General features: G+C 29.7%; 1 protein-coding gene across 5 annotated transcripts in view; it reads left to right on the forward strand.

Annotated features, from left to right (window-relative positions):
* The window catches only part of LOC143085016 (protocadherin-9-like), a 55098-nt gene extending 49613 nt beyond the window's left edge, over window positions 1-5485 (forward strand). For all 5 annotated transcript variants that reach the window (XM_076261140.1, XM_076261139.1, XM_076261141.1 and 2 more), the window contains 4 exons: window positions 188-310; window positions 2900-3050; window positions 4263-4471; window positions 5185-5485. In XM_076261140.1, coding sequence (XP_076117255.1) covers window positions 188-310; window positions 2900-3043 — 267 coding nt within the window. In that variant the 3' untranslated portion in view covers window positions 3044-3050; window positions 4263-4471; window positions 5185-5485. The remainder of the gene's footprint in view (window positions 1-187; window positions 311-2899; window positions 3051-4262; window positions 4472-5184) is intronic.
* Window positions 5486-12404: the final 6919 nt, after the last annotated feature.

Below are 12404 nucleotides of genomic sequence, written 5' to 3' on the forward strand. Positions count from 1 at the left end.
TACAAACTGAAAGTGCATCAAAGAATTAGAATTGCCACCTGTATAATACAGTATTTCATTCTAAAGCAGAAAATATTGAAATATTGATTGGGTAATGTTTGTAAGGCAATGGCTGATTTCAGCTTGTAATCATGTTAATAATAAGCTGACAGAATTTTACAATGTTTTGACTTTTCTTTACTTTCAGATTCATGAATCTTCATCAGATCCCCTCCCTCATGAAGAAGAGCATCATAGAATGGCGTCCATTCGTCTTCATCAGAAATTACTGAATTCCTATAATAAACCATTATTATATCACCCAGATGATGTAAGTTATATATTAAAATTAAATATTATCTTATTATTCTGACCTGAGCAGAGGATGGGAGTTATTGTAGTGAACGATCTGTCAGAATATACAGAATTTACAATTGTATTCAGAGGTCAAACCTGTTACTAGTATTAGAAAATAAACTGTCTTGTAAGTTTATCCTATCCTGTTGTCGGAATACCTATATATTTTTAACTTCAATTCATAGATCATCTGTTTTATAATATCCGTTTTGTCTAGTCCCCAGGGGTGACCTTTGTTGGTTGAGGTAATGAAGTCTGTACATAACGAAATATTATTTAAATCATTTTAGTGATGTTGGGTTGGTGTACTGTTTGCATCTTACCAGAATTTCCTTTTCTTCCTTTAGAATTACATTGTAATAAGTGCAACTAAATTTGGTGTTATATTTGGTATATATAAATTAAATTCATTAAGCTTTTTTAAATCTTTTTCTTAACAAAATATCTTGAAATTTGACTATTTGTTGGTTTGATTGTTAGTCAGTTTTTAAGGTTTTTTTAGTTAAAGCCTATCTTTAGATGAGAATTAAGCAACCTTGTGTTTCTTTTGTTTTACTTTCCAGTTCACTAACAACTTTACCGATAAAAAAATCAAAAGATTAAAATCAAAAACAAAACAATAACCACATATTCTTTTATTATTAAGTTACAGTTAGTCATCATTTTAAAGGTAATTTAGTTCATTTTCACATCTTATTCTTTTCTAGTGTTTCTCATTCTTTAAGTTAAATCTTAAATCCAGAAATTAGAATTTAAATTTTTAATCGTGGTAAAAATTTGCTATGAATAGAATGTCGATGTTAAAGAATTTGTAAATACCTATTAATCACAGATCTTTACAGATTGTTTAAAATTTAAACCAGAGTGTTACAGCCTATACAGATGGCTAAAAAAGTATGCTATTACAACAATAAAGAATGCTGTTCTCTTCCCCTTCAATACATTTCAATTCACATAAATAGGAAATCCTGCAGTTACATGAGTTTTACTAAAGGTTATTTTAGAAAACGGCTTGAGATTTTGTAAATATTTTTATTGGGTTTTAGAGTAACAAATGACTAAGATTTTTATCCAAAATCTAACCCTTCTAGTTATTTATTTGACAGAAAGGAATTGTTTTAATCCTAATTTTCTTAGTTAGTGTAGCTTATGTTTTTTCATAAGAAATTAATTTTTATGAAATACTATGATAAGTGGAAAAAAATAAACAAATGAAAACATGAATTGCATATTAGTTGGTAATGATAGAGAACTATATGACATAAAATGTCTTGACTGTTGGCTTTATTTCCATTGATTGATTGTTTTTTGTTTAATGTCCAGTGCACTAAAGGTTACATTCTGTTGAAATAAATGTAAAAAAAAGTTTGCAATTAGTTTTTTTAACAGCAGAGTTTCCCTGTCTATCTTTTCTTTTGAAAATATCTTTTATATTTTATTTTATTATCCTTACTCCAATGAACTCTTAAACTAAATAAATTCTCAGATGGCTATCATAACAGTAAACAATATTCAGATAATTTCACAAAGTTAAAAAGATACATTGTGTTTAGAATCAATACAAAAGTCAACTGTTAATATAACAGATATTTATTGATATATACAACATTTATCCACGTAAATATTTAAACAGATTGTCCTATATTTATTCATAATCCTTTTATCTTTGAAGTTTTTCTTCTTTCTTTCGTTTCTTAGAGGGGAAAATGAATATTGTGCTTGTTTCTGTGTTGAGCCTTATTGTTAAAAGTTCAAAGAACATTTAATCAAGGGATGTTAAGTTTTTATTATGAGAAAAACGGGGGCGTGTCTGCGTACCTTTCTCTCACTCAAATGTTGAAAAAACGGGATTAAATATACGTTAAATAGAAAGACTTTCTCGGTGGGAGCTATGCACTTTGACTACGGTTCAAATGAACTGAACATAATTTGATTAAATACAGTTTTGACATTGTAATGTGAAATTTCTTTTATTGTCAAGAGGTACTCGATGTAACATTTAGGGCTGATATTCCTGCAGGGACGTCATGGTGTGGTTTTATCCCGTCAAATAAAATATGTCCAACCTCTCGGTATTAAGATGTCAGGATAATTCTTAACATTGTAATAAAATTGGACTAATTATCGTGATTTTATTTGAATGTCATTGGGAAATAATAGTCGTAGTAATAGAATTATATGGTGCCCCCTATTTACACCTGGAGTAGGACTTCTGTGACAACAACTTCTGCAGAAATCTTTTAAATTTAATTGTTAGATATGTCCGTCTACTGACATTAAAATTGTCACTTGCAGTTCTTTTTTTTCTATTGAGATTTGCCAAAGTAGATACTTTTCAAGGTTACAGTACAGTGATTTTGTTGGGACAGTATTATTTTTTTTTAACAATTTTTCATGTTTGAAATAATGGGAAAAGTTTACAGTGTAAACAATGTATTGTCTTACTATCTAAAAAGATTTTAGAAAGAAGATGGCATTTAACTTTTCAACTTTATGTTTTCTGATATTCACAGTAAGTTTGCTTCTTGTTGAAGAATTGACATATAAATGATTTTTTTTGCAGAGACGACAGATTTGGAGTAAACGTCATGGCGATGATACACATAGTGATTTAAGTGAGGATTTGACTAGTGATAGTGGCCGTGGTGGCAGTGTGGAGAATGTCCACCACCATCAGATGTATCCAAGGAGTGGCATTGTTATATAAAGTTATGGTAAGTGTTGGTGTGTACAAGAAATAAAAAGAATACCAGTTAGTCAATGGAATATGCCAGCAACCCAGCACAAATATAAATACAGAAAAAAGCATCTAGCAGTCAACATTCTACCCTCAACATTAGCTCATACTATATGTCAAGCTCAAAATAACACTTAGTCTAGACCGGTCATAAATGAATGAATGGAACTGAGACTTGCACATCTCTGTCATAAAATAAAACCTATTCCTAAAAAGATGAAGACACTAAGATCTGAAGATGAAAAAAAACCCCAATCTAACGGATAATGTTTCTGACATGAGTTGAGAACTTCAACTGTATTATACTGTTGACTAACAAAAAACTGATCAAGCTTGAAAATTGTTGTCATTGTTTTGCATACATGTCACTTTAAAAACCCAAATCAAACCTGAAATAGTAGATGTTAATTTAAGATTGTGGTTGTAAGCTTAGTTAAGTTTATGCTTTATTTCTATATTTTGTGGCAACTCTACCTTAGAGTTGAACAGGTTTTATTTGTTGTGATAATTATATGTTTAGATTGCTTGTAAAAAGTCATAAATCTTATGGTTAATCAGGCTAAAAAATGCACATTTCAGAAGTAATAAAATTAGATTTAGTGGACAGGGTATCTTGGTTCATGATTCTAAGGCCTTTAATTGACCAAATCGTACATAAACCTGTGATTACTGACTTAATTATAGATCAAGAGAAAGTTTGAACTTGTTAAAATGATTATTAATGAAATTTTGACATGCAATTTGAACATTTTTAAATCCCCTCATAAATCTGACATGGTGGTCACAATGATTTAATGGACTAAGGGAGATAATTTGATTATTTTTATTTATTCCTACTAATTGTGACAAGGGAGATAACCACAGATTTATTAATCATGGAATGGACAACATTGTCCTGTTATGTCCAGATCTTTAATCAAGTCTCTATTAAACTTTTTTCTTTTATGTGCAAGATTTTTTTTGGTTAAATTTGTGTCATTCTTTGTGTCAATATTGTTTTGAAAAATTTTATGTGATTTTTTTGGTTCTTTCATTATCCTGAAGTAGGATAGGTTATATGACAGATCTTATTTTTACCATTTTTTTTAGAATTAGGTTATTATTTGTGTCTATCTTTTAATATTTTATATTTAGTGTCCATTATAAGGTTTACCATCCAAGAAATAACTTAGAATACTTTATTTTTCAGATTATTACAGATTTTTCTTGAAAGCAGTATTTTTAAAGACTTAATACCTCATTGAGATTTTTATGACTCTGATATTACCTATATGAATCCACCTGTTAGATACAGAGAGACTTACAGAGCTACTGATATACACTATACAGAGCCAATGATGTCCACGATACACTGCCACTGATGTTACTCTGCCACAGATTATATCCTCACTATATGATGTAAGTATACATAGAGATCAAATATTCTGCTAAAATTTGCATACTGTATGCAGTATTGCTTAGTAGATCAACATTCCTAAACATTAAAGATTTTTTTTAATATTAAGAAATTCTTTATTGTACTATGAGTTGTTACAACTACCCTATAGAGTACAACTTTTCTATGTAGTTGTTACAAATCATTTCCTGTGTATTTTTTTTTTTTTTTTTTTTATATTTCTAGATTTGTAAAGAGACATATCTAAAAAAAGATGCAAAACGTGAAAATGAATAAGAAATACATAGTAAACCATTACAAATTTATACGAGATAGTTACACTATTGTAAAGAAAGTTGGGGACATACACTAGAATATTACTGAATGTTAAGCAAGCATCAATTAATCATCATATGATAGAACAAAGTTGATTTAAAAATGTTAGTCATTTAATTGTTTTTCATTAATTTCTGTTTCACTGAAAGGTTGAAATTCATTGATATATGTCAATTTACATATTTCTGAGTAAAACGTCAATTACCTATAATAAAATCCCATTTACAGACATTAAATATGGTATCTATTGTAAATTTACTTCACAGAATAAACAGTTCTAAAATAAGTTAAAATTGTTTTACAGTTTTAATGCTACTATTAGATTTATATTTTTACCATTAGATATTAACTGTTAATCTCCTTTGATATGTTATTTTAATACCTATATATTTATTTGCAGGTTTGTTCACAAATGGTGCTAAAGTCTTCAAAGGGAGTTAATCCCTCTTGTTATTGAAGGGGAGATAATCCTTCTTGTTATTGAAGAGGAGATAACCTGGTGCATACAATTCCTTGAACTTTGATCTCACTACAAACTAAGCTGTGAATTCCATGTTATCAATTCTTGCTAGAATTTATCTCTAGTCTTATCACATGTTTCATTGTAAATTTATCATTGATATAGAAATCCTGTTATTTATGATAATGTTATTTGTTATTGTTTTATATTTTTTTAAAGATTAAAAATCTTGATATGTAAACTTATTCTTCTTTTTATTAACCTGTTCAAAATGTATGAGACTATTTTGTGTAAAAGCAAATGGAACGAATATATATGAATCGGGTATTATCTCAGCAATACTGCTATGCCCTAAGGAACAGCACATATGAAAAACAACGTTTTCTGTGTAAATATAAAATATGAAGATGTGGTATGATTGCTGAAGAAACAATTCTTCACAAGAGACCAAATGACACAGAAATTAACAACTATAGGTCACTGTACTACATCTTTCAACAATGAGCAAGGCCTATACTGCATAGCAAGCTATAAAAGATCCTGAAATGATGACCTTATTTATATACCAAATAATGTATGAAAAACAATTATGTTACACAGCCACAAACAACAATTACTGAATTACAGGCTCCTGATTTTGGACACGCACATGTAGAATGTGGCGAGGTTAAACTAGTTTGTTGGAACCAGACTCTCCCAAATTCTGGGATAGTGATGAAATTGAAGACTGGTAGATCAACATATGTATAGGTTTAAATAGTTCTTTAAGATTTTAGCAATCCAACATTACAAAGAGAGTGTACAAAGACATAAGTACAGGAAAACACTTATGTGTTTTACCAATAACAAGAAACACACAAATTTCAAGCATTACATAATACAGGAAAACGCTATCCTTTATATCCAAAAACAAGAAAAACAGAACATTCAAACAATAAACAGTACAGGAAAACACTATCCTTGATATCCAATAACAAGAAAGACAACATTCAAACAATAAACAGTACAGGAAAACGCTATCCTTGATATCCAATAACAAGAAAGACAACATTCAAACAATAAACAGTACAGGAAAACGCTATCCTTGATATCCAATAACAAGAAAGACAACATTCAAACAATAAACAGTACAGGAAAACGCTATCCTTGATATCCAATAACAAGAAAGACAACATTCAAACTATAAACAGTACAGGAAAACGCTATCCTTGATATCCAATAACAAGAAAGACAACATTCAAACAATAAACAGTACAGGAAAACGCTATCCTTGATATCCAATAACAAGAAAAACAGAACATTCAAACAATAAACAGTTCAGGAAAACGCTATCCTTGATATCCAATAACAAGAAAGACAACATTCAAACAATAAACAGTACAGGAAAACGCTAGCCTTGATATCCAATAACAAGAAAAACAAAACATTCAAACAATAAACAGTACAGGAAAACGCTATCCTTTATATCCAATAACAAGAAAAACAAAACATTCAAACAATAAACAGTACAGGAAAACACTATCCTTGATATCCAATAACAAGAAAAACAGAACATTCAAACAATAAACAGTACAGGAAAACGCTATCCTTGATATCCAGTAACAAGAAAGACAACATTCAAACAATAAACAGTACAGGAAAACGCTATCCTTGATATCCAATAACAAGAAAAACAAAACATTCAAACAATAAACAGTACAGGAAAACGCTATCCTTGATATCCAATAACAAGAAAAACAGAACATTCAAACAATAAACAGTACAGGAAAACGCTATCCTTGATATCCAATAACAAGAAAAACAAAACATTCAAACAATAAACAGTACAGGAAAACGCTATCCTTTATATCCAATAACAAGAAAGACAACATTCAAACAATAAACAGTACAGGAAAACACTATCCTTGATATCCAATAACAAGAAAAACAAAACATTCAAACAATAAACAGTACAGGAAAACGCTATCCTTGATATCCAATAACAAGAAAAACAGAACATTCAAACAATAAACAGTACAGGAAAACGCTATCCTTGATATCCAATAACAAGAAAAACAAAACATTCAAACAATAAACAGTACAGGAAAAAGCTATCCTTGATATCCAATAACAAGAAAGACAACATTCAAACAATAAACAGTACAGGAAAACACTATCCTTTATATCCAATAACAAGAAAAACAACATTCAAACAATAAACAGTACAGGAAAACGCTATCCTTGATATCCAATAACAAGAAACACAAAACATTCAAACAATAAACAGTACAGGAAAACGCTATCCTTTATATCCAATAACAAGAAAGACAACATTCAAACAATAAACAGTACAGGAAAACACTATCCTTGATATCCAATAACAAGAAAAACAAAACATTCAAACAATAAACAGTACAGGAAAACGCTCTCCTTGATATCCAATAACAAGAAAAACAGAACATTCAAACAATAAACAGTACAAGAAAACGCTATCCTTGATATCCAATAACAAGAAAAACAAAACATTCAAACAATAAACAGTACAGGAAAACGCTATCCTTGATATCCAATAACAAGAAAAACAAAACATTCAAACAATAAACAGTACAGGAAAACGCTATCCTTGATATCCAATAACAAGAAAAACAGAACATTTAAACAATAAACAGTACAGGAAAACGCTATCCTTGATATCCAATAACAAGAAAGACAACATTCAAACAATAAACAGTACAGGAAAACGCTATCTCTTATATCCAATAACAAGAAAAACAAAACATTCAAACAATAAACAGTACAGAAAAACGCTATCCTTGATATCCAATAACAAGAAAAACAGAACATTCAAACAAGAAACAGTACAGGAAAACGCAATCCTTGATATCCAATAACAAGAAAAACAAAACATTCAAACAATAAACAGTACAGGAAAACGCTATCCTTGATATCCAATAACAAGAAAAACAACATTCAAACAATAAACAGTACAGGGAAACACTATCCTTTATATCCAATGACAAGAAAAACAAAACATTCAAACAATAAACAGTACAGGAAAACTCTATCCTTTATATCCAATAACAAGAAAGACAACATTCAAACAATAAACAGTACAGGAAAACACTATCCTTGATATCCAATAACAAGAAAAACAAAACATTCAAACAATAAACAGTACAGGAAAACGCTATCCTTGATATCCAATAACAAGAAAAACAGAACATTCAAACAATAAACAGTACAGGAAAACGCTATCCTTGATATCCAATAACAAGAAAAACAAAACATTCAAACAATAAACAGTACAGGAAAACGCTATCCTTGATATCCAATAACAAGAAAAACAGAACATTCAAACAATAAACAGTACAGGAAAACGCCATCCTTGATATCCAATAACAAGAAAGACAACATTCAAACAATAAACAGTACAGGAAAACGCTATCCTTTATATCCAATAACAAGAAAAACAAAACATTCAAACAATAAACAGTACAGGAAAACGCTATCCTTGATATCCAATAACAAGAAAAACAAAACATTCAAACAATAAACAGTACAGGAAAACGCTATCCTTGATATCCAATAACAAGAAAGACAACATTCAAACAATAAACAGTACAGGAAAACGCTATCCTTTATATCCAATAACAAGAAAGACAACATTCAAACAATAAACAGTACAGGAAAACACTATCCTTTATATCCAATAACAAGAAAGACAACATTCAAACAATAAACTGTGTGTTTACAAATTTTTGATTTTTTTGAAATACTAAGGCTTTTCTACCTCAGGCATAGATTACCTTAGCTGTATTTGGCAAAACTTTTAGGAATTTTGGTTCTCAATGCTCTTCAACTTCATGCTTTATTTGGCCTTTTTAACTTTTTTGGATTCGAGCGTCACTGATGAATCTTTTGTAGATGAAACGCGCGTCTGGCCTATATACTAAATTTAGTCCTGGTATCTATGATGAGTTTATATATCTGTATACAGGAAAAACACAACCTTTATATCCAATTACAAGAAAAATAGAGCATTCAAACAATAAATATTACAGGAAAAGGCTATCCTTTATATCCAATAACAAAAGACCATTCAAGCAATAAACAATACAGGAAAAACACTAGCCTTTATATCCAATAACAAGAAACACAGAATATTCAAGCAATAAAACAGTACAGAAAAAAACACTATCCTTTATATCCTAGAACAAGAAACACAGAACATTGAAGCAAGAGACATTACAGAAAAAACGCTATCCTTTATAACCAATAACAAGAAACATGGAACATTAAAGCAACAAACTGTACAGGAAAAACGCTATCCTTCATATCCAATAACAAGAAAGACAGAGCATTGAAACAATAAACAGTACAGTAAAAACGCTATCCTTTATATCCAATAACAAGAAAGACAGAGCATTGAAACAATAAACAGTACAGTAAAAACGCTATCCTTTATATCCAATACATATAACAAGAAAGAACATTCAAACAATAAACAGTACAGAAAAAAACACTATCCTTTATATCCTAGAACAAGAAACACAAAACCGTCAAACAATAAACAGTACAGGAAAAACACTATCCTTAATATCCAATAACAAGAAACACAAAACATTGGAGCAATAAACAGTTCAGGAAATAGCTATCCTTTATATCCAATAACAAGACACACAAAATATTCAATCAATAACATACAGTATAAACACTTCTTGTGATAATAGAAACTGAATATTTAATTGAAAATGAGCTCGATACATTGAAATTTGCTGCTTTATTCAAGAGGTCTAGACAAATTGGGAGCAGGTTGCTCATCAGTTGACATATTAGTACAAACAGTCTATATACATGTTCCAACTACTTCATTAATTGGGGAGTAAGCTGGACAAAGTTTTTCACAGACCTTTAGATATCCAAGCTTATAGACAGCAAGTAGAAGGTTTGTTTTCTGTTGTGGTTGTTTTCCAAAAGAGAAAATATAAATAAGAGAAAGTTTATCTCAATGTTCAAAGTGAAATGGTTGGGATATTGGTGATTTGCACTTAGCTCTGGTCATTCATCTTTTAGGGAATGCAGGTGTTTTTCATATTTTTTATAAGAAAATAAACTTATTTTGGCTCATCTTGGCCAAAGGGCTACTATGAGCTTTTTTCGATCACTAGGTGTCTGTCATTACATGCTGTCTGTCAACCATTAACTTTTACAAAAATCTACTCTGAAACTACAAAGTCAAACTTAATAAATCTTGGCCACATTATTATGGGAACATCTACCTGTTTATAATGTATCTGGTGACCCCACCTGCCAATCAGCATGGCTAATAATAGAATATAAGAGTAAAATACAATTTTGAAAAATGTCTTGAATTCGTTAAAGATAAAAAAAAAATGACAATACATGTACAATCATTTTGAGCTTTCTTTTTGGATTATAACTGTCAAATGACTTCTTTAGGAGTAAGTGCACGAATTTACTATTTTTATTTTTACATTTTCACCTTTAATCTGGAAAAACATATAAAAGATAGATAAGATAAGATAAGATAAGATAAGAATTTTATTAATCTAATCAAGAACCCATAAAGGGGATCATTTTACAACACAATATGATTGGAAAAAGAAAAACAGAAAACTAATACCATACTATAACGTTATGGACAGGATCTGAGCCTAACACAACATGTGTTTTATATAACTATTATATTAAATCTTATAATAAAATTTTATATTATTTCATATATTTTGTTTACATCTGGATCTTATTTCTAAACCTTTAGTTATGTAATTTCCTAGGCACATGAGAGTTGGTAAATGCTCATTTGTGAACAGCCAGAAATATTGAGAGGTTTAGCTAGCTATAAAACCAGGTTCAATCCACCATTTTCTACATTTGAAAATGCCTGTACCAAGTCAGGAATATGACAGTTCTTGTCCATTCGTTTTTGATGTGTTTTGTTATTTGATTTTGCCATGTGATTATGGACTTTCCGAATTGATTTTCCTCTGAGTTCAGTATTTTTGTGATTTTACTTCTTATCATTATTATTATTTTTTTTTTTTTTTTTTTTTTTTTTCAGAATATTTTTTTCTTCATAAAAATATATATATATATATAGAAATTTAAAAAGAATGATCACCAAGAAAAGATTCATGGCTGAACTCGTCACTCGTCTCCGTACTGGAGTTGTTGCCCTTAAATTGCGATTTTTATCATATTTGCATTGATGCCTATTACTGTAATTATTATCTTGAAAAACAGTCAAAATGATCAGCATGACAATATCTACAAATAAGTCAAACTTGGCCAAAATCTCCATTGCATTTTTTGTAGGAGTTTTTTACTTTAAATGATAATTTTTGCGGAAACTTAATCATGAATTATATTCTAGCTGAGACTATTATAACATTCATAATAGTCTCAGATTCTAGTCTAAGAAGACAGAATGTCAATTGTTGGAGATGCACAACTAATTGTTTTTCATTACCATCCAAAAACAACTCAAAATGTTTAATAAAAAAATTAATCTGAAACTATAAATTTTAGTCCATGCTGAAGGACTACTAGTTTTTAAAAATAGTATTAGTTGAAATAATTTAGGGTATATTGGCCCAACTTATTGACTTTATTGTATTTGGGCTTAGAAGGGTTAGACTTCATTGGGAATGCTTAGATCAAACATTGTATAAATACCTTTGGGTTAATGTAACCAATAAGAAGTATAATACATTAGTGTGGCTCTAAAAAACAAAACCTACTACCATTAGTTGCAAATTTAGTTATGATGAACATTTCACATTTATTATAAGTGTAGAATAGATCCCTAAAGCAGACAAAAAGAATACATTTACCTGTATTACAATAACTACTGAAAACAATGTATACTGAAAGTCCATATCAAAATCAACAAACAGACAACAGAAACACTACGTCGAAAAATAGCACTGAAAGTTCTCTATACGAATATAGATGATCCTGTGTACATTTTGTCACAAGATCCCGTTGTAAGGTTGCACAAGTCTCTGTTATCCTTTCAATATGACCGAGGTTCTAACAATTGTAATTCAATATGACTAAATACAATATCTGCATATATTAGTTACCATTCAACCTAGCATAGATGTGTACCTAAACTTTTATCAGAAACGGACCTGTCATATTTATAGAACGTAAACAGC

The sequence above is a fragment of the Mytilus galloprovincialis genome, chromosome 8 (genome assembly GCF_965363235.1).
Source record: "Mytilus galloprovincialis chromosome 8, xbMytGall1.hap1.1, whole genome shotgun sequence".
Taxonomy (NCBI): domain Eukaryota; kingdom Metazoa; phylum Mollusca; class Bivalvia; order Mytilida; family Mytilidae; genus Mytilus; species Mytilus galloprovincialis.